The 22,686-nt window shown below is 37.4% G+C and overlaps 1 protein-coding gene across 7 annotated transcripts in view; it reads right to left on the bottom strand.

Annotated features, from left to right (window-relative positions):
• COL19A1 (collagen type XIX alpha 1 chain) overlaps positions 1-22,686 on the bottom strand; it is a 212,564-nt gene that overhangs the window by 7,624 nt on the left and 182,254 nt on the right. For 5 of the 7 annotated variants that reach the window (XM_064508635.1, XM_064508637.1, XM_064508634.1 and 2 more), the window contains 9 exons: positions 22,435-22,479; positions 19,509-19,553; positions 19,339-19,401; positions 17,757-17,792; positions 17,557-17,601; positions 11,916-12,086; positions 10,877-10,943; positions 6,745-6,900; positions 70-147 (listed from right to left, as the gene is read on the bottom strand). In XM_064508635.1, coding sequence (XP_064364705.1) covers positions 70-147; positions 6,745-6,900; positions 10,877-10,943; positions 11,916-12,086; positions 17,557-17,601; positions 17,757-17,792; positions 19,339-19,401; positions 19,509-19,553; positions 22,435-22,479 — 706 coding nt within the window. Of the gene's footprint in view, positions 1-69; positions 148-1,531; positions 5,920-5,993; positions 6,153-6,744; positions 6,901-10,876; positions 10,944-11,915; positions 12,087-17,556; positions 17,602-17,756; positions 17,793-19,338; positions 19,402-19,508; positions 19,554-22,434; positions 22,480-22,686 lie in introns of those variants that run through there. The other 2 variants (XM_064508638.1, XM_064508639.1) reach the window with 2 other exon arrangements.

Below are 22,686 nucleotides of genomic sequence, written 5' to 3'. Positions count from 1 at the left end.
GTGAGAACGAGGAGAAAAGAGTGTTAGTTCATGAATGACAATAGCATAAATAAATCTGGAGACTTGTACCTGAAGGGCCAGGTGGTCCAGGATTACCAGGCAGTCCAATTCCAGGCTCACCTCTTTCCCCTTTCTGTCCTCTATAACCTATACAGAATAAAGAAATGAAAATAAGAGTGTCCTCTTATTACAAACAGCAATCTGCTATCTATCTTATTGACAGAAAATTATCACACCAAATGCAAATGGGAAAACAGATGCTCACTTTTTTTCTGAGACTGGTCATAAAACTATTATGTCTATATGTTCCTCTGGAAAATATGAGCATTCCTAGCAATAACCGCTGCATCCTCTGACAAAGGGCTCTTGATTTATTTGCCCCACTTTTCCCAGAGATCTTAAGTTACCTTCCTAATAAAAAATTTAATGCGTATTCTCCTTCAGTGTCACCTGTTTGGTGAACTGATATAAAGTACCAGCTCAAAAGCTATCTGGCATCCGACCACACGTTTCCCTGACCGTATTCACAGAAGCACCACTGCCCAGGGCAGTCAGTCTTTCTCACTGGGATAACCCAAAACCTGAGCGAGACTTTGCCCTCACTATTACACATAAATCTTTATGTATGCACTTTTTAGACTGAAAACTTCTTGGGCTGGAAGTTGTATATTTATATATTCCACCATATATAAATGTAGATCAACTCCCCCTCCAGCTGCCCTTACTCTGAATAAGGTGTCCCTAGAGCTCATGCAGATTACGAGTTCGAGCATGCAAAGCCTTTGGCCCAAGCACCTATATATTGTCGATATGGTGTGATCACTAATTATATTTCAAATGTTTGTGTCTGTTTTCCTCACAGGTCATAGCTTTGCATTAAAGAAAATTAGCTTTCACCTTCTTATGTGCTGCAACTCCCACCCAAACTATGCGACTCTCTTTCCTTAAGCTCCAGCTCCATTCTTAGTAGTCAGAAACATTCTGGATGCCTTAGAGCAGCAAACTCATGGCTATCAGTATAAGATTTCGCTTACTATTTCAAGTTAAAAATCTATAAAGATATAGCTTTTCTATTTAAACAGCATAATTTAGGTAGGAGGGAGAATGAAAGGATTTTCAGGCATTTTGAAAGGAGCAAGTGTGACACCTGCCACAACTGCTTATTATGAGAAAACCCTCCTATCTCCCCTCCCCAACACCTCAGCTATTGGCATATAAGGTGACATGTGTTGGCGATTAATTTGCCAACTTCTGCTCGCATTTGTTATTAAATTTGTTCTGCTTCAGGGACCAGCGTATTTGCAGCATCAGGTATGCCATACAAGAAACTTTCTCTTCGGAGAAAGCTGTGACTTAACTTACGAGAGAAGAGACACAGCTGACCAGTCAGCACAGTGCTATCAATGCAACTTATGTCTCCTGAAGAATAAAGGGCACTGGCAGACAAATGGCAACGGTTGTCCTGCCAGTGTACCTCAGTCTACGGCAACACTGCTACTTCACAGGACAATCAAGAAGGAAACTATTACAAGCACTGTGGGCACCGGTTCAGGCTTAAAACAGACACACTGCAATAGGAATGGTACACAAGGTATCCAAACTTTCTGTTAAACACAAGCTTATTATACGTTTCAGTAGAATTTCTCTTATCGATTGCAATCATTCTGGAGTTCAAAGCAGAGCATCAGTTGTCTTACTCTCTTCTCTCAACACCCCAACAAAGAAATAACAGTGGAATTCATACAGGCAAAACAGTAGAAAATGCATGCAGAGTGACATGCATAACAACAAAAGTAAATAAACTCTTTAAAAGGTCACAGAAAAACAAACTTCATATTAATCATGCATGCTGGTAACCGAGCTGTGTTAAACAGAGTTGTGCGAGGCACATAAGCACACGAGCTAGAGAGACACTCAGAAAAGGGAATATGAAGCTGTTGGTATTCATGGTGAATCTTCTTTGCTCTTTAATGACCATAGTAATATTTATAACTATATCAAAGCTGGCTGGCTCTGCAGATCTTGTGTAATCCACACTAGTTGCGACTGTTTGAGAAGCTCAATCACACAACCACAGAGTCTATTACATTTCCTATTTATTATATATTTCTATGTTTCTTAATTTACAACAGACAGTTACAGTACATTTCTCACTACAAACCCAGTTAATTATAATTTTACAAAGTAGTGCTACCACTAATTTTTTTTTTTCATTTCTTTAGTTATGGGGAAAAGAGAGAAATCGCATTTACGATATATCACATTTATAATCTCGATAATAGCATTATTGTAGATAACTGACATAACATAGTTGAAAATGGACCAAGATGGATTGAAAGATTCTGTAAACATCACTGGATTTCAAGACAATAAGGACAAAAAACCCCAACGGTACAAACGACAGCCTGCCTATGCAAACTTGTGAGCAGGGATTGAGTAAACAGTTACCAGCTGTATCTGGATACACATACAAAGGTGTAGTTTGTACATAGTGGCAGAGCAAGTTTTGTTGACATTGAAGTTTAATATAAAATTTCCCAGGTATTTTTTCTAAAATTAAGGCTTTATTTAACAGAATATAAGCATATAAGTAAACAGACTTATAAGTAAACAATCTAAACAATGCAATATGTGATTCTGGCAGTAAAATATTTGATTTTCAGTGAGGTATATTTTGCTCAGAAGCAGGTCCCATGATTACACTTCTAGAGGACAATATTACCTTCTATCTGAGTGTAAAGTGACAAATTCTTACGTAGTCAAAGGAAGGTATTATCATATACCTGAATAAAGTTTTGATTTATTGGTTTGAACACAAAGGCAAATATTTTATATTTCTACTGGTAGAATCGCAACTCCAGTAAGAGGTTCCTGCTTAATTCAAACGGCTTCCAAAAGCAAGTGCTTTACCAAAGCCTTGCACTTGGGTTCCCGAGGTTTTGTTGTAATTCCTGCATCCCAAAAGTTGTTGTATGTAAACATGTACCCAATGTGGGTAGTATGGTAAACATGTGGTAGTAGTATGCAGCATGTATTTAAACAGATAAGCACTCTTCTTCTGTCCATAGACTGGTGATAGCGAAAATGTAGCTTACAGTTTGGTGCTATCTAATGGTACTACAAATATTACAGTCTGTCAGAAGCATGAATATTGCAACAGCCTGAACTCTACTTGGAAATGATACAATTTCATGTCTGTATGCTCTAGAGGGATAGAAACAGTTATCTCATTTAAACAGCTCCCAAGGGAATTTCACCTATACTCCTGGGACCCTCCTCCAGCTGCATGGAGAACGCGGCAGCTGAAACCAGTACAGCAGGATCCACAGAAATCTGAGGTTCTTTTCGTACAAATGTGAGGCAAATACATGAACACAACAGAGAACAATGATTCCAAAGTATCCACTGTATTTTAGTGTGCAAATAGTGTGCGTATCACTGCATTCTTAAAAACACAAAACTGCACAGCAACAGAAATGGTGCTAAGAGCAAGCCTTTCTTATCCAGTTTCCAGCGCACATTCTGAATCCGTCCTGTGTGTCACTGCCCTCTTGGCTGCGAGGTAGTAACTGGTTTTCAAATCAGACTAAAAACAAGTTGATTTCACTTCCACAGTAAAGAACAGTTTAGGGGAGCCAAGACTTTAAAACTCTGCAGCTATTTCAGAAGTAAAGAGTGACTGTGTCTGGACAGCAGCCACTACAATAGGCTCTTGATATCAGCCAAGGCCTCTAGATGCTCCCACCATACAAATCAGTAAGAGATACAAATTTTAAAGCAGAGTTCAGCAATAAAGATAAGGAATTTTCTCTATTCATCACATGGTATTTTTCTTTCCTGAGCTGGGATGTTTGATTCCTTGGGGCTACCATGAGTTATGAGGACCGATAAAAATCTCTTGATGTTTCCTTAATATGATAGAAACAGTGAAGTTTAACTACGATGAACCTTCCTTTCTTTATGACAAAAATCAATAGTCATATTAATGCAAAAGATAATATGCATCTCTGGATTGCAAAATTACCAATGTGAATTTGGACTAATGGACCAAAACTCACTTTCTATTATATCTTTAAAAATCTAATCAAATCAAATTGAGCTAGTTCCTCTAACACATGACAGAATCTGACTGCTTTTCTGCAAAATGGATAACACTGGTAAAACTCGTCAATAAAGTGTTTAAATAAACCTCTCGTTTGTCTACAAGACGCTACCATCCTTCAAAACATATACATAGTAAACAAATTCCCCTGCTCTCCCTTAAACAAATGCTGTTACCTTTCACTGGTAACATTGCCCCACAGTATCACCTTCCTATAGCTAATGTCATCTTTTTTTTTTTTTTAATGAGGAAATACATACATAAATATTTCAATCATTCTTATACAAAGTCTGTTTAACTGCCAGCTGCGTATTTCATCATTCACGTGGCAACTCTTTGTTGGTTTTTTGTTTGCATGCTAGGTTTTTTCTGAGACCATCATATAAAAACAAAATTATTTTTATCTAAAGCACTGGGAACTACCTGAGCCATACTATGACCAGCTTTACTCAAGGAGAGCAGGTAAAAATTCTGGAATTCATTAGAAATAAATGACTCTACTCCCCATAGTCTAAGAATTCCTTAAATAAAGGCAGGCAACACCTGCCTCCTCTGGGAGGCTCAGCATTCAGGAATAGCCACCTGCTCAGCAAGTGTCCATACAGGTCCTATGAATTACTCTTCAGAAGTATCCACTTTTCACCGACTGTATGGATCATGTAAGCGACCAAAGCGGACACTGATTCACTCTGGCAGCCCGGGTACATATTATCGCACAGAGCAATACCCTATTAAATACCTGGAACAGGCAATCTGGGTTGCAACCAAGTGAGAATTACTGTAATGAATAACCGGCAGTCAGTACATGCTTACTTGCTGTTCCCCCACTCCCCATGTTATTTTTCAGTATGAAGAACCTTGCCTGATGCATATTATCTGTTTGGCATAACAACTGTGTACATGAACACGACATGCTTCCTCGTTGACCTGGGCACACGTGCAGATACTGCATGCTACCTTGATGGCCTCAGACACATGCGTATAACATGCTTCTCCAAAAAGTCCTGCCTGCCACATCTTTTATGGCTGAGAATGAACTGAAATATGCACGGGTACTTTTCAATCTGCTCAGAGATATGAATTTCATTTTGCTGTTGGCACAAAACAATAACATGGACAGGCACAGCAGGGAAAGGCATGAACTGTATTTGTAAGTGTGCTTCTCTCAGGGTAATATCTCTTACTCATAGCATAATAATGAAGCAAGACAAATTTTTGGCTTTCTTTCTTTTGCAGTATAACTTTATATATCTTCTGATATATCAGAGAAGTAAATGCTTCTCACTTAGTTTAACTCTTACTAACCAAAAAATAGTATTGAGCATACTGGTAAAATATATGAAAATCCTGTGTACATGGGGCACTACTTTTACTTAAGCATAAGGCATGAAAAAGCAGCTTTATTTGTTTTCAAGCATAGCTATCATCTTCACTCTTGATGCTCACTAGCTGGAAATTAAGCCTAGTACAACGTGCTACTTCCCAGAAACAGCTGAGACTATCCACCACATACATAATCATCGAACAAGCTGGCACTGACATTAAAGTTGACTGTTTACAGTGATCTGAATATTTAGATAATGAAGAAGTCAGTGTTGTAAGACTCTAAGTCTTTTTTTGTTTTCCTTGATCCTTTATTCTTGTTTGTTCTTCTTATTCTGAGCTCATCACATTTTTCAAGCTTCTGTCAAGGGTTTGCTCTTATCAATGTTAATAAGTCTTTATTCTTCTGATAGCTTTAGGATCCACACATCTTCAGTTTTGCTTTCATGTTCTTCATTCCAGTCTGACTTGCTCTGACTCCAGAGCAGACCAAACTAACAAAAGATAATAAAGAACTACCTACAGATAAACTGCAAATTACATATTACCCACAAAATATTATTATTCTATAAATTCTTTTTTCTTTTATTCTGGTCTCCTCTTCCTTTAACCTCTGACAGGCTGAATCTATAGGAGAACACAGTTATAATGATCTTGGATTCCTTGAAGCTAATTTTGCAGTGAAGGACAGTTCAGTGGAATAAGAGTCCTGCTCTGCTTGAATGCACTGCAAAGTACAAATTACAATTTGAGATATAGTAAAAAGCTGATTACTCTGAAGTTGACTTGTGAAAATAGATTGTTTCACTGTAAGGATTCATGTTGTATTATTTCAGTCCTCACTGCTTCTTAAAGAGCAACATTTGCCTTCAATCTTTCCTCTCCAGTATTTTCAGGACCAGAGCTGAAAGTGCTCAGACTTGGAGCTCAAAATTTGTTTCTTAGATAAGACAGTCTCTCAACATGGATCAGGATGTAAATAGCTACATTAGAGTGCTGGCATAGCTTTTCTTCCTCGTTAAAGTATTTTAGAGAAAAAATAACGGCTACAGTAGGTTTAGATATCTGTCAGTTTTGGATAACTGTCAGTACTTTATCATTTATTAGAATAAAATGCACTGATTAGGAATTTTTAATCAACAAAATCCACACATTTACTATGAGTTAATATTTAGCTCTAGTCTGGAAAAATATAAGTATAGTTTTAAAAGTTAATCATTAGGAAGCTAGATATGTAATCCTGGCTCATTTAATGATCATTAGCAAGTGTATAAAGATTTCAAGATAAAATTTATAAAAACTTTTTTTTGAATTCCTACCTTGAAGTCCACGTTCTCCTGGTGGCCCTGGTAAACCATCTTTTCCTGGAGGCCCTGGTAAACCATCTTTTCCTGGTGGCCCTGGTTTTCCATGAGCTTGGGAAGCAAGCATTGCTGCAGGCAATTTCAGCTGGGATACAAACTGAGCCATCCTCTCTTCATTAACAAAGGACAGAAGAAAGGAAGGGGATAAGAAATCTGCTAGCAAAATACTTAAAAACAGATAAATCTCAAAGTCCCAGCCAAAATAAGTTTCCAGAAGTAAGTGTGTTTAGTCCTTCAGAATGTTAATGGTTCAAGGTATTAAATGCTCCTATAAGTAGCAGGATCTTCGGTTTGAACCAACTTCAGCATCTGAGTCTTTACCCTTTGAAGTAATCTGAATGAACCTGTACTAAAGTTTCTATCACTACTGCCTTTTACTAATATATTCCAATATTTCGAATGACTCCTCTTGGTGGAAGTACTTAAAATACATGAAGACAGAATAATCAGTATTTAACACCTCTATGAAGGGATACCTTATATATCTATAACTCACATTAAATCACAAAGTAGAGCTTAAATACTGAGAGTAGTTGTTGGGATGAACTGAAAACCTAAACAAAATTGTAAAAAACCCATAAATGCTTAGCAAACATTATTAACTGCAGAGATTTCAGCATGAAGTATTGATATTGGTAGAATAAAGTGCACTTGGTAACATCTCAGTATTCAAAATTGCATCAATTTTGATACAATTCTAATCTAATCTTGAAGACAAAATAGCTAAGTCACATTGCACACAAAAGACGTAAGCTTTGCAACTGAAGAGAAGCTACCATTTAGTGGTATTTTAGCAGGAGCTCATTTCAGAAACCTACATGAGTTTCAGCTTTTTACCTCTGCCAAACGAAATGAGTGCTGGGGAAGAATCGGTGATTCCTTTTCAGAGTAACGACACACCTAAGGCACTTACACACTGCAAAGGCCTTGGCTGAATCTGGTACTTGCTTAAAACTTTCCCAGAGGTTGGTGGTCTGCAAGGTAGCTCTGGAGCCCTTGGACACAAGTCACTAGACATCCCGGAATTCAGATGGTCAGAAATCCTGAGCAGAGATCACTGAACAGCATAATACTTCCAATGTACCCAGAGCAGGGGGAAGTCTTAATCTTGCTAACTAAGCTCAGATCAGTTACACAGTGATGGTTAGTCTCTGTTCTGGAGATACAAAAGTTTTTCTTGGAAAAAAGAAATGAAAAAAGGTAATAAGGTAATAGTGTATTCACAAGATAGATTTTGACTCTTGATATAGGTCAAGTGTGGACAATTTGAAGACTTTTCTTAACCACAATTCTACTCTGACATGCAGCTGTGGGATCCTATGCCTAAAGCTCTTGTCTTTATAAATTTACTGAGCTGGACATTTTTCATACAAGACATGCTAAATGTCTTTTGATGGCATTTTTTTTGGTTTTTTTTGAATATTTCTATGCAAGAATGACAACACAGAAATTTAGGGTGAGATTCTGCAGCAATTCTACACACAGGCCTCCTATTATTACCATAAGGTGTTTCTTATGCAGAGAGACCACAGAAAAGATCAAACCCATCTGAAAAGAAACTTCATACTATGGACTATGCACGAGGTTGTTTGAGAAAGTGTGGATTTGACATTACAGAGTAACACGTTCGAATTCTGAGCTCCGCAGTACTTGGAAGCAGCACACAGCCTCCTCTGGCAACGCTTATCACAGAGGTCAGGAAACAGGAAAATCCTCAAGCTTCCTACTGTAGTGGGTCAAACCGCAGAGGGAAAAAGCAGCCTTAAGGAACAAGAGGGAAATAAGTACCCACTAAGGACTAGGATTGGAAAAATTCTCTCTTGAAGAAATGCACATTCTTTCTTCAAACATGAAAGAAAAATCAGACCATACCAACCAATGTTCATTACCAACAAAATTATTGCCAGCTGTCACAGCTTTTTACAAATATTAAAATATTGACAATTAAAATCAGAAAAGCAGATATACCTGGACTAGCCCTTGCAATACATATGAGAGTGGGGCTATAAAAATTATAACTTTGTAGGAATCCCTCTTTCGTTCAGTGAGCTGAACTGGAAATCCATCCATAATTTTTCTATTATTAATTGTCTGCTCTAAAACTTTCAGAAGCTTGTAATATAACTGAAAGTGGACTAGAAACACGGGCTTTGCCAGTAAAATTGCAGACACAGATTGTATTGATGACAAGTCCTCCCCACGCAGTACATAAGCTATGAAAAATGGAGTATTTTGCTGATGTTGTGGTTATGCCAAATGGGGTGGGTGCATATTTCCTTTGCATGCCTAATCAATACAGCTATTTGTTGAAAAGGAAGAGCAGTTCAGACCTGCATAACTGAAAGCTGTCAAGTCTTTCTTTCATTTAAATAGTCATCTAAGTGGCCAAAATAATTAGATATTTCTGTTATGTCCATTTTAGTAAGTTTTCAGCGTCTTCATGGTTCATGATTTTCTTGCTTCTGAGAGGGAAGCATGGATTGAAATATAAAAGCAACTGTTTTTTAGATAATTTATTTGAGACAACTTATTTTATTAGTTTAAGAAATTTAATATATTTAAGAGATTCAACAAGCATACCTACAGTTGCCATTATGATTAATGTTTAGAGCAACCTTCCTTTCAATGCTGACCTCTATTACATATGCTCTTGTATGATGACAGTATGATTTGCTTGAGAGTAGCAAACCTAGCAGGGTGTATGAATCCGAGTACATGGCAAACAGCTTGCCTTGCAGAACAGAATCGCAGCAATGCTGGCTGAAAGGGATCTCTGGAGCTCATCAGGTCCAGCCTCCTGCCTGAGGTGGGACTACCATCAACCCCGGATCAAGTCAACCATAGATTTGTCTACCTAAATCTTGAAAACCTCCAACCTCTCTGGGTAACCTGTTCCAAAGCTCCACTAATCTCCTAGTTTTTCCTAATTTTCAATTAGGAAAAGTTTTTGCAAATGTCCTCTCTGACCCTCCCATGCTGTAATTTGTGGTCATTACGCTTTGTTATATCACATGGCACTACAAAGCAGGGTTCAGCTCTGCTCTCTTTGTAACGACCTCTCAAGCAGTGTAGACTAACCCACCTTTTAGTCTTCCCTTTGTTTCACTAAACAAGCCCAGCTCTTAACCTCTCCTTGTAGGTCATGTGCTCTAGGCCTCTAGCTCTCTTGAAGGTCCTTTGCTACATCCTCTCAAGTTTCTCCGCATCCTGCTTGAACTGGGGGGACCAAACCTGGACACACTATTCCAGACGTGGCCTCACCAGTGCTGAGTAGAGGGTTATAATAGCTTGCCTTAGTGGGCTGGCCGCACTCCTCCTAATGTAGTTCAGTATGCAGTTTACCTTTCTTGCAATCAGTACACTGTTTGTTTAGATTCAACCCTCTGCCCACCACAATGCAGACTCATTTGAAATAGACCCTCCCCCAATATAAAGCATGCCATGATTGCTAAACATGCCCTTCTAACAGCAATTGTTTTACACACTGGGGAAAAAAGTACTACTAATGAATGACACTTCTGATTTTGAAGTTGCTTTTAATTAGAAAGCTGAAAGAGAAGCTGATATAGCTTGACAGAAACTGTGATTTCTATGCGAACCTCTTTTTAATAAAAGCACAGGATATGTAAAGTTCTAAACTCACTGGAAGTAAAACTGAAAACAAGGCATTTACTTATACCAATTCATGTTTGAAAGATCAGCTACTCTGCATTTTAGCTCAGTTTATATATTTTAATTCTTATTCTTAATTATATACATGAATGTGTATCTACAATGACACATATATATGTTTGATACCATGACTATCATTTGGAGCAAACTATCTTTTCATTCTAATCTTCTTCAGAATGAAATACTTCGGTTATCAGATATTTTAATTTATAATAACAATTATTTGTCTGAATTATATTAAACAGTTCTAAACATCAGCACTTAGCTGATAGGTATAGCAACAAGACAGTTATTTAAGTACAATGCAAGTTAGATCACAAATTTTAGAAATGTGTACAAAGGCTATAGGGAAATAAAAACATTTAGAACAGAATTTAAGATATAGATTCAGTTGTATAATACTTCATTTTCTTACCTTCGAAAACCTTAAGAACCTCTTGTTTGATATATCTTTTTATTTCTTCAGATGAAACTGTATCAGCCTGATGAGGAAACAAAGAGGTGATATATATCGGTTATTTAGCAGTAAGGAAGAAAGATACTCAGGGCATTTTTATAATGCTATAAAATCAAAAGATGCTAAAATTGGCACCAAGCATGCAAAGCTTTCACCAAAAAAAATATGTTCCAAAATATTTGTGTTATTCACTTAACTGAAAAGGCCATTTGATTCCAAATATATTATAATATTACAAAGGTCTCTAATATCATACAGTAGAAGCAGCACTCTCAACTCTCAGGATGATCAGCATATTATATGTGCTTTGGAATTAGTAATATTGCTTTTTCATAAGACTATTCTAAGGATGTCCAGTCATACTATTATGCTTTATTTGCCTTTCATATAATGTTCATCACCTTCTCACCTCCATTAAATTTCATGCACAGCCAAGTAAATAATACTGTATCAGAGTACCAATAACTTACACTAGAGAAGCTTTTTAGAGCTTTATCCTATCTGATTGAAGGTATCTCACTAGTTAAAAAAAAAGACTACAACACATATGCGTGTGTATGCATGCATGTGGAGACAAACCAAAGTATATGCAACAACAGGTAGAATGGTAATTTCTCTTTTATTGAGGATCATTTTTGTCTGCCTATATTTCACTCTCATTTGAAAACATTTATACTTTAGCTCGTAAGTTTATGAAAAAATTGTAAAATTAATTGCATTGAGTAGCCATCCGCTGATTTGTCAGAATCTAAATAACTTTAGCATTAGCTAACAACTGCTCTGAAAGTAGCACATGTGCACTCACATAGTGAAAAGTAAAGTTCAAAAGGACTGCTTGATCACCTGGGTAGAATTTTTTCCACATCTGATAACTGAAGAGAAATTTTAGTTTTTATGATACTGTTGCATTGCTTGGTTGAGTTTCCACGGCTCAGCACATGCTACCTTCATGTTTACTGACTTCACAAGCAGTAACTCAGAACTTTTATTTTCTTACCAGAAAACCTGGGGGTCCTGGTGATCCTGGGGGACCTTGATGACCTGGTGATCCTGGATGGCCTCTGTCTCCTGGTGGCCCAACAGGACCCATAGCCCCCTTTTCCCCTGATGGGCCAGGTTTCCCTCTTTCACCTTGTGGACCTTTGTCTCCTGGAATACCCTGATCTCCCTGCGCAAAATAAAAGCATGAAGAAAACCACTGCATATAGTAGAACTAACTAGGAAAAGTCACACAAGAACACTAAAGAGAAACTTCTTCCCTGCTCAGAAATAGGCTTTTCTTAGACAAATATATTATGCAGGGAAGTTGATTTTACAGGCTAATCCTGTCTTTGAAAACACAGTGGGTAATATTTTCTTTTCTTACACCTCAAATGTTGAACTCAATGACAAAAAAATAGCATGACTGTAACCTACTTTTCAAGTATAGAGTTGGGGTGCACAAAGTTTATAGCCCTGATCCATAAAAAGACCTAGAAATGTCAAAGATGACACAGGTAGAATTTAGGTGCTCAAACTCCTCCAGGCATTAGATATCTTTTTTTTTTTTCTGTAAAAAAATTAAATTCCCTAGATGCCTAATATTTTATTTCTGCACACACTAATGCCTTGAAAGACTCAACAGTTTCATGCCCATCTCCATCTTATACGCAACTGTTACCTTCAGATTAGGTTCTCCTCTATTCACTCTTAAAATTGCAATCTGTTAGATCTGATGAGAACAGGACTACCACAGACCTTCAGGAATAAGCTCCACAAAAAAGCTGTCAGCCTGTCCATTCTCACTCAAAATGTAAGAGGGATGCTGCTCACTACTCATCTGATGTCCCAATAGTCAGGCCAGTCTCTCAGCGTGAAAGACCGGGATTCTGTTCCCCCTTCAGTCTAAAATCATCCAAACCCATCTCACTCTTTTCAAGAGTCTGGCTTGACTGTCAAGCTGCTCTAGAGAGCATTAACCTCAAAGCAAAATCAGTTCAAATTCATAAGATCAGAGAAAGAGGATGCCTTTGTGGTCAAGTGATTGAAGATGCTTAGCTGGCCGAGGTGTGGGCTCCTTTCCAGGAGCCATGTCTGAACTTTTTTCTGGATCCAGCCCAATGTCACACAATAAAAAAGACTAAATAAAAAAGTTTAGACTGCCCATGTCTTACAACAACGGTCTGATCCTTTATCCATACTTCATCTCACAAAGGTTAAGCAAAAGTCTTATAGCGGGGCTTAAGAGGAGAAGGCTGGGTAGGTTAAAACTCAGGGCAGAAAGACACAATACAAATAAAAACAGATTGAAAGAAACAATGGAATGAAAGTGTAAAAAGACTGAAGTTTCAATGAAATGTTGCAGTTAGATGAATAGGAATCTTCAGGCACATAAAAAGCACAGCCTGAATGGGTGCTACATGGGCAGTCTGCCCAGTATTCCCAATGGCCCTAACATGATGACTGCAGAAAGCTACCACTGTAGGTTTTATCTGCCTGCATTATCCTGCAGACCACATTTTGCTCATTCCTTCTCTAGGAAACAAAAAGAGAAAAGAAATAAACAGACTGTATATTTTTCAGCTAGAATGTAGTTGATAAGGTAATCAAAGAGGGTACAAACACATGATTTTCAAGATAAACTTATGCAAAAATATAAAGAATCAGTGTAACATGTATGAGTAAGAGAAAAGAAATACAGCAGATTTCTGAACGTGTATTTGACCTTCAGGATAAAAATGAACATGGTGAAATGTGTGTTTCTGCATTTTGCCTCTTCTACAATTTTATTCATGAAAACCCCCCAGCAGATATGCAAACCTATTTGTAATGAGTGAATTCCTTGCAAACAAAATAAATTAAAGGCCAGGATTCTGGCCAGAAACAGCTACCAACGTGGGCTGAGATAGGACTTGATTTGTTTTATTTGTAAGAAATTAAATCTTTTAGAGTGACTTAATGCATTAGCTATTAGTTTGCTGAACTGCTGTGGAGCAAATCTTGTGTTCAGACTGTTAATGACCAATGGTTGGTTCTTAAAGATCACTGACTGTTCTTGCTGCATCACTTAAGCTAATATTAAGTTCCACCAAAAGCAGCAAACAGCACCAAGAATTGATTACATCTTTACCAGAGTAATCCACAGTCTACATTTCTGAGAGGTAAATGAATGGAATTAATTACATTAATTCCATAATTAATTAAGTGCATTAATTAATTGCATTAATTCCATAACAGGTACTGGCAAACTGTACTCAGATTTGAAACACTAACTGTTAAAACAGTAAAACTGTCGTTATATTCTAAAATCATATTTAAATGACACATAAAGATTCAAAAAGACAGAGAGGAAGGTAAGGATGCATGTAGGAGGTTGCACACAGTTTTTATCACTCATTTGTTCTCCAAATCTCTTTGATTTCCAGTGAGTTAGAGCTTATTACTGGCTATAATTAAGCTTCACTACAAAGACTGCTGTGACTTGTGATGTTCTATTGGATTAACTGAAATCATAATGCATTCCTGACTGGAGTTTGAATTGCTCTCAGTAAGAGTGCAGAGGCACTGAACTCTGGAAACCCTACCATGAGAGAACCCCCCCGCCCCGATAACACTACAAATTTGGAATCTCATTGTCCCACATATATAATTTTTAACTTGCCATATCTACTGACACGATCACATATTCAGGGAAGTCAGAGTGACATGTAAACAATATGTGATTACATATTTGTAAGATGTATTATCTTAGGTGTCTCTTTCATTTTTTGGGCATGAATATTTAGACCTGGGCAAAACTCTAAATCTGAATGATTACCTGCAGATGCACAGCTACTTTACCTATTCAGCAGAAAAAGAGAAGACAGGAAGTGATACCCAAAATATACATGTAATCCTTGTCTCAGTCTCTCAAATTTTTGAGAATAGATGGGAGTAGGAAAGAAAGTATGTGTGCATTGGGCGAGCTGGAAGAGACACAAAAAAGTTTCTATAAATTCAAGATTTACAGGAAAAAGTGTCCTCTCCTGCACGCACCTATTGTACTAGGACATATATTGGAGCATGTTGAGAAATTCAAGGCACAGAAAGGACTTTGATGGAGAACCAGAACTTCTGTAATCTGCAGGAAATAGGCTCTTTCCTGGACTTACTTACAAAGATTTTTCATCCATACCCCTTATGTCCTGCTTCATTCATAGCAACCTGAAACATTAGAAGATAAAACTGAAGAACAACTCCTGTTCTACAGGAGTTCTAGTTTATTAATATTTTTGAGATTGAAGTCTAGTATTGGGAGATGTTGAACACACTCCATTTTGTCCAATTAAATATTTAATTAAAGCATAAATACGCATATATCATTTTATTGGTTCAAAACTCAGCAGAGTAGGTATGGATAGCTAGTCTACTAGAAACAAAGGAAAATGCAGGTTTCTCTAAGACCATGGCAGTGTGAAGCTGATCCTAGATTTGCTTTTCTTCTAAATGGTTCTCATTTCATGGGCTGCCAAGGTGTAGGAGGCAGATCAAATAATACAGTCACTTTTCAAAAAAGCATTTTTGAACCACCTCCAGTGTTTCCCTCGTGTTTGGAAGAAGTGCCTTGTAAAAATTCATGAAATGACGTCATTATCTTCCTCCAAATTCCTCTTTAAAGTATTCTTTGCTATGATGTATACGCAAAAAGGATAGGACATATGGATTTTAAGATCTCTGCCTACTGTGCTGATTTGTACAGTCTTTCTCTTTCCTCATGTTCTCTCATTACTTGTATTTAACTTTGTAGTAAAAGGTAAATTCTGTGAAGGAGGAGCTATCGTTTTGTCTGGGTTTCTACATGTTCTAGTACAGTGGGCTCCTGCTCTGTGATTGAGGTATGCAAATAGCAATAAATGAGTCAGCCACCAGTATTTTAATCTGTTGTAGACATGACTTGAAAGGCATACATCAAATTGGTATAAGCCATACATTTTGAACTGGTTGGTCATTATAGTGTGTAGTAATAGCAGCAGTGTTTAGTCACTCAAAGGAGATGTAAGATTAGTTCAGCCCATGCAACCTATTCCTTCTCACAGTGGACTCTATAAAGATGTATTAGACATGAAAACCTCAAAAGTATTGTTCTGTCCTTCCAATTTTGATGCTTGCCTTTTCTATAATTGCAATAGCTGGTCTCAAACTGAAGGACTATACTGGACAACAGTAATAATAACTGCTGCAAGAAAACTTGACTTTGTATTACTTTCTGTAATCATTGTAATCTTTTTTACAAAAGTAGGACTATAATATCTGATCCAGAGAAAAAAAATTCCTGCTCTCCCACTGATCTCTTATCTGAGATGCAGATCTCTGCTGTGTATTTTATAGCCCTTAAGCAAATCTCCCTTTGTTATTGACCTTTTTTTTTTCCCCTGAAGAATTATAAGGAACAACTCGCAGCTTTCTTGAATCTGTGTTCGGATACTGCATTGGGCTTATTTATAACTTTTCTGTTTTACAAGGCTGTGTGAGATTTTGATTATCACTTGAGCCAAAAATGCTTCTGAAAACTGAATTAATTTTTAACATATAGCTATGGTATTTTGTACAGGGAGGGCTAGATTTTGGCCTGTTAGCCACACACAAGTTTGTGTGTGTACAGATGTATATATATATGTATGTATACACAGGCATTCTTTCACTGATGGGATTGGAATGAATAGAACATCTTCCTTTTTCCTGAATCTTCTCAAGTTTTATTCTGATGAAGAGAGTTAAGGCCATGTCTGTCTCACAATCTTTTTCAATGTCTTCCTCCTTGCTAAAAAGGATGGATAGTTGCAAATGAATCCCAGCCCATTAGCATAACGCATCGTTCAAAGCTACTTCTTAAATTCTCCGCTGCTGTGCAGTCACTCTGCTTGCAGTCTGGCCGGTTACAAACAGTGTTGCCAAAACCTGGCAAATTCTCTTAAAGATGTGGCTTTAGGTGGGGTCAGTGTATGTTTCAAGCTCATGTATTTATAGGTTCAGCCTCTTCCTCTGGTTGTATGTCTATGGTATTATTTGCAGGACATTCAGTCAGACTGATAAGGTCAAGGTTGAGCATGTACTGTAGGACACAGTGGGCTGTACAAGAAGACTCTTAAATCTTATTTGTGGCCTTAAAGGCAGGAAAAGAACATTGCAAAATGTTAATTTCTGTAAGTGACAAATATTATAATAATGGTTAAAACCTCATGTCTCCTCAGTGTCTAAAATTGCATTTCTTTCACAGATTACGCAGAGAGGTGAGAAGTGTAACAAGCTGGTTTTATATAAAACATGACTATGTGTTTGTGACACAAAGTTCTTCGGGATGAAGATGGAGAAAACTTTACTGACCCTTTGGGCTCTACCTGCATCACTATGGAATTAGCTACTTGCTAATTTTCACCCTAGAGAACAATTTACACTGCCCAAGCCGACAGTGTTAGAAAGCCTATAAATGTGCTTTTCCTCTAAAAGCAGAATTCTAATTCCTTAAATCAAAGTGGTCTCTGGGGCTGAGTCTCTTAAGTGTATAAAAACCACCCAAAGTTCAGAGAAAATTAATTTGCTGGGTTTTCCTGAAAAATACATCCAAGCAAAGTGCTAGGATGCTCAGAAAAAGGAAAAGGTTATTAAAACAGGCGACTTACACGTTCTCCTTTGGGCCCTCGGTCTCCTGGTCTCCCCACAGCACCCTGAAAAATTGATTTTGAAAAAAGCTAAACATATTTCTAAAAAGTTGTGTTGTACATTCATCTACTAGCAGAACTGAAAGCAACTGCCTAGGATTGACAGTTACGTTATTTGTGAGGAATAAAATAAACTAGTATTCAAAAGTATGCTTTCCTACCGGAGGACCTGGCACTCCATCTTTTCCATTGATTCCCTATAAAAAAACCAAAGCACATTTTTTTTATAATTATGGATCTGTATAGGTATTTTAAAAATACAAAGGGTAAAAGTTTAGTGATGCTATCAATACATATTCTGAAGTTGTGGAGTCAGCAGTTTGCATGCTTACAATATTAAAATACTCACAGATAGTCTTGAAGCATGTGAAACAAAAGAACTTGGGGCCATACTGAACTGCAAGCACGTTAAGTTTTAACTAATTGAAAAGAATATCTTCGGCAACATGATGTGCATCAGCTTTAATGAGCATGCAACTTAAATGACAAGTTATATGGGAATTCTGCAAACATGTGAAACATGGAACTAGATATGCACTATTCTAGTCCTACCTCACCACTACATAATCATAAAAGAGATTCCTCTTGTTCTAAATAGTAGCCCTAAACTGGTGTTGTTTTGCACAGGTAAACAGATAAATAGACTATTTTCTTGTCCTATATAACCTAAAGATGATTTCAGTGTCATAGGAGAAATCCAGACCTATTTCCTCAAAACACTGCGCTGTTACACAGACTATGCCTTAATAGTGAGTGGGCCAAACCTATTCTTTGGTCCTTAGGACCTGTCACATGGTACAACTTCAAGCTAGCTGGCTAAATATTTTTCTTTCCCAAAAGAGGGTGGTCTCATTTGTACCACCTATTGGAAACAGTCCCAGACCCACATTATCCCCCAAACCGTAACTGGACATTGCCTCAGAGTGCCCACCCTTGCTGCTCCCTGACAGAACCCATGGAAGTCTGCACTGCAGCTTTAAAATTTTATTAGTGATAGGGATGTTACAATGATTTCCTAAATTGGGCAAATTTGGTGCAGAAGTTACTGAAATTTTCCTCTTATTTCAAGACAGAAGCATAAGGCGGGGAGCCATGGTAACAAGCTTAAATGGGCTACTTCTCGTGCTTGGCACTGAAACACCAGGCTTAGGGGGAGTTCATTAGTTCTGTGCTACCCTAGCTGAACTGCTGCTGGAATATAAACTTGGTTGTTTTAAACTAGCTCAGGCAGTGCTACAATACACCGCTGACTGCAGCACTGCTGCATTGCAAATGAAGAGGTCCGTTTAGACATATCCTAAGAGAATAGTAAACGTTTCAGCCACAGTGTTGCATTACCTGTATACAGAGGAGTCAATGAGAAAGCCATGAAGCAAACGATTCTCTATCTAAACTGAAATTGGGAATTCATTTTGTTACCCCATCCTTTATAGATTGTGTTGAATGTCTGGGTTAACATTCTCCTTCGGAAAAAATACTACAGGATCCTTCATGTTAACAGGACCCAAAGGACCTTCAAAGGATCTCAGTAACATTAATTATTAAAACATCACAATACCAGGCCCTCATACAAAAAGGACTCTTGACTGTATGACTAATCTGAGCACTATAGCTGCAGATATTCTTAGGAAGATACCAAACCTAATACAAAGCAGGATGTAATTTCATTTCTTTTGTAACTTCTGACAAATTGAGATGGCTGTTTTTGCAGTGAATGTATATATTCAGTATATAATTGCTTACCGGTTTTCCTTGTGGCCCTTCTGGCCCAGGGAATCCTATATCTCCTATAGGTCCTCTTTCACCCTTGAAAAGAAAAACACACACACGCAAATCTGCACCTAGGTCTTGCATTCAGTGTTTGAAATATTTGTGTACTATCACTATAGTCCAGAACTCAAATTTACACTTACAGGTTCACCTGGCATTCCTGGGGACCCTGGAGATCCAGGCTTTCCCTGCAAAAAGAGAACATTAAAACTCAAAATTGCTAGAAAACAAATATTAATTTCTCTTAGCTAAAAAATAAGACAGGATATGTACCTGATTGAAATACTTATGTTATTGCTCAACAAATGCTTTAAGACATAAAAAATATTTTATCAGATTTTTTCTTTATAAAGCAGCTTACACATGTACAATGTTATTCTGGCTTATGTGCATAAATTAATTTAACCACTTGGTCCTTTCATTTCTCAACACTGAGATAATGTTTTCATGGAAATTTCTATTACAACCCCATGATTTCCTTCCTGAGTGGTAATACTCAGATTAGAATTCATCACTGCATATGTAAAATCAATATTTTTTTTCCTCAGATACTTCCTGATCCTGATATATTTTCAAGAGGTTTTATTACTGACTTGATACATTTTGCAAATTTTATTGAAGTTCCTTTTTTGGCCAGTTTTATCGCGGTTTTAACTTCCACCTGCCGGAGTTGATAATCCTTTCTAGCCTCATCATTTTGATAATGACTTCAGATGACTTCAGCTTTTTGAAAGACACCTTCTTGATTCTAGCAAATTTGCTTATCTTCTTATTCCTTGCAGGCATCATGGAAGAAAAACCTACTGAAAACAAAGAACTGTGGACAGTCTGTCAAGAAAGACTTGAAAAATGGGCAAAAAGAGGTTGGGCACACCCACGGTGGATTTTAGCTTTTTTTGCTTCTGGAAGTAGGTAGGATCTAAGTGCTTTATAGTTGCTATCACAGTGTTTCTTTGACTGTTACATGTTATATTCTGCTCTGCACAAAGTTAAGTTTGCCTCTTTGGGGTTTTCTTCTCAGCACTCTTAAAGCAGTTAAAGCACTAGCTGGTTATGTTTAAAAATTAAGTCTCTGTGACACATCCTGGTGTGACATTCATCCAATTTTCCTGGTGTTAGCTGAAGCCTTCCTTAGCGACCACACTCCTGCTTCTGCAGTCTCTTATGTCCCTCAGCACATCACAGTCAATACTCCGCCCTGATCAAGGGGTTGGTAATAGACCCAGTTTAGGCCCACATCCCACATCCTATTTAGGCCTTGATATGCATGTATTAGTGGTGGACATAGCACCCTGCTATTCTAACTGTATGCAGCTCGAAGAAGATATTAACAGACCTCTGCACAGGAACACAGGATAATTCATGCTGGAAGGGACCTCAGGAGGTAATCTAGTCAAAACTCCTGCTCAAAGCAGGGTCAGCAACAAAGTCAGACCAGGTTATTCCACCTCAGACAAGAATCTGTAACTTTGAACCTGCATTACCCAGAAATGTGCTTGGACCAGATCCTGAACTGACTTGTATAAGTGAGGAAACTAACACATCAACACTAGTGACAATGTCAGGAATGACAGGACTGAGGATTCATGCTGAGGAAGCAGGCATTTGTGGTAATTCTCGCAGACCCTCAGTCCAAGCTTTTCTGACAATCCCACTGAGCAAAAAGCCAAAGCTAGAATGGGACACTTATACCTCCAAATGGGAAAAACATTCTCTACTGAATTTAGGAAATAATGGCAGGCAGGCAGGACAAATTCTCTTCCAGTAAAATGCGTGGATACATTTCCAAAACTCTTCCCAGCCTACTAAAAAGTAATGTCTCTCATAAATCTATTAACTTGTTAATTAAAACTGCTTAGCATAAAATGTTAAAAGAAATAATTTATTTTAGTGGATTTCATCTGAATTAGACCTAAGCAACAGAATACTTTGCATCAGCGATGAGGTGAACTCATAAAATATTTCGTATCCATCTAGAATTGAGAGCAACACTTCGAAAAAGAATAAGACTTGGAACATATCCAGCGGGAAATACAGAGGGAATGAACAATTACGATCAGCCTAACTGGCTATTGCATTATTGATTCACAGCATGCAGTATATTTCAGAGCATCAAACTCTAATACTCTTACATGAGCTACAAAACTCAGAAAAATACTTCTCTTTTTTTTCTTTAAATGTGTACTTTTTACTTGTTTTAGGAGATTTTAACTAAATTAAGCTATTTGAGTCCAATGTTCTCTCTTGGAACTCACAGTAAATATACTGAATCAATGGCTAATGGAAATGGAGCGTGTAGATACATATTCCTCTTTATTTCATGAAGCACATATTTATAATTTAAAAACAGCTCCTGAATGGATTGGTAGCTGCCCAAATTTAATAATAAATGTATTTGCATATAAATAACTCCATACTGTCTCCTGAAAAATGGATGAACTTTTTTTAGTAAATTGCGAATGCAATCTAAAGAAAAGTTTTCTTTAGTTCCTTTAGGAATACAAATGAATAATTATAATTTCAATTTATCATTAGTGCATTTACTTTCACCTACAACAAAGTTTCTGGATGACTTTCAGAAACTTCTTCTAATACCATATATAGATAGCTGACAAAAACATTCCCTAATGAAAACGTTTGATTGACTTGATATGCAGATGCTCATGAATTGCAGTATCTAATGGTTATAAAATTTCTTTATGATAGAAAGATGCTCAGGGGTTTGGGAACCTCCAGGAATACTGAAAATGACTTTATAAATTGTCTTTATTAAACTGTGGCAATGAGAAGAATCTCATATGCTTCCTTAGCTGAGTATATGCAGCTTTAAATTCAAGCTTTATCATGTATTCACACCATTCCTTCCTGTCATTTTAATAGTAATATGAACCCTGAGTAGTGTTAAATTTTAATCTCTTTGGGGAAAACATGTAATTTTCATACCTGCCTATAAAACAGGAGCCAAATGCTGGCATTCCACAAATAGTGATCAACAATACAGCTGAGCACCTTGCCTGACTTTTTTTCAGCTTTTCCTAATAAACAATTTTCTTTAATACAGGTACATACCGGTGTCCCTGCTACTCCTGGTGAGCCAGATGGTCCACGGTCACCCTAAAGAAAAGAGAAGTCTATACTTAAGTGGTAATACTCAGAACAGAAGTTTGTTCATTGATTCCAAATAAAGCCTGAGAAAGGATTATTTAGTGAACTGAAAATGAGGACAAAACCAGGCTCTGCTAGATGCTAATATTTAGCTCTGCCACTGACTTATTTTACAGACTTGAGCAAACTCAACTTTGTTTAGGTTCCCTCGTATAA

The sequence above is a fragment of the Dromaius novaehollandiae genome, chromosome 3 (genome assembly GCF_036370855.1).
Source record: "Dromaius novaehollandiae isolate bDroNov1 chromosome 3, bDroNov1.hap1, whole genome shotgun sequence".
Taxonomy (NCBI): domain Eukaryota; kingdom Metazoa; phylum Chordata; class Aves; order Casuariiformes; family Dromaiidae; genus Dromaius; species Dromaius novaehollandiae.
This window is presented reverse-complemented; position numbering and strand designations above follow the sequence as displayed.